Source organism: Arachis duranensis, chromosome 1 (assembly GCF_000817695.3).
Source record: "Arachis duranensis cultivar V14167 chromosome 1, aradu.V14167.gnm2.J7QH, whole genome shotgun sequence".
Taxonomy (NCBI): domain Eukaryota; kingdom Viridiplantae; phylum Streptophyta; class Magnoliopsida; order Fabales; family Fabaceae; genus Arachis; species Arachis duranensis.
Genome location: NC_029772.3, coordinates 8,176,649 through 8,177,112, shown reverse-complemented (window position 1 = coordinate 8,177,112; position 464 = coordinate 8,176,649). Strand labels below are relative to the sequence as shown.

Below are 464 nucleotides of genomic sequence, written 5' to 3'. Positions count from 1 at the left end.
CCCCCAAAAAAAAAGTATTAGAAAAGTATCAGCATACCTCCTTATCATTTTGATATTTAGTGATATTCATTGGATTCTCTGAACACTGCAAGCACAACAAAATGCATTCAAAGTTTTGATATGCAGATTTTAACGATAATGTACTTAAAATAAAAGAACATACATCCATGATTGCTGCTTGAACTCTCGGATTTTGAAATGCCCTCGCAACTTCAGGATCGCCCATAATCCTTGAAATGACTTCTTCTGGGCTAAGTCCAATTTGATCTGATGAAATGGAAAGAAAAAATTGTAAACTACTCAGTAAGATTCATACTTGAGCATTACCAAATCTTAAAAGAAAAATATTGTCTATGAATTGAACCAACATATGAACAATTTTTTGGGTCAATATTCAAGACAATCATGATGTTCAACTAATTAATAATATTTTCAAGACAAAAAAAACAACAATATTAGATATA

General features: G+C 30.4%; 1 protein-coding gene across 1 annotated transcript in view; it reads right to left on the bottom strand.

Annotated features, from left to right (window-relative positions):
* LOC107474345 (protein TIC 40, chloroplastic) overlaps positions 1-464 on the bottom strand; it is an 8,325-nt gene that overhangs the window by 1,079 nt on the left and 6,782 nt on the right. The window contains exons 12-13 of the mRNA XM_016093970.3: positions 164-267; positions 38-85 (exon numbers count right to left, since the gene is read on the bottom strand). Coding sequence (XP_015949456.1) covers positions 38-85; positions 164-267 — 152 coding nt within the window. The remainder of the gene's footprint in view (positions 1-37; positions 86-163; positions 268-464) is intronic.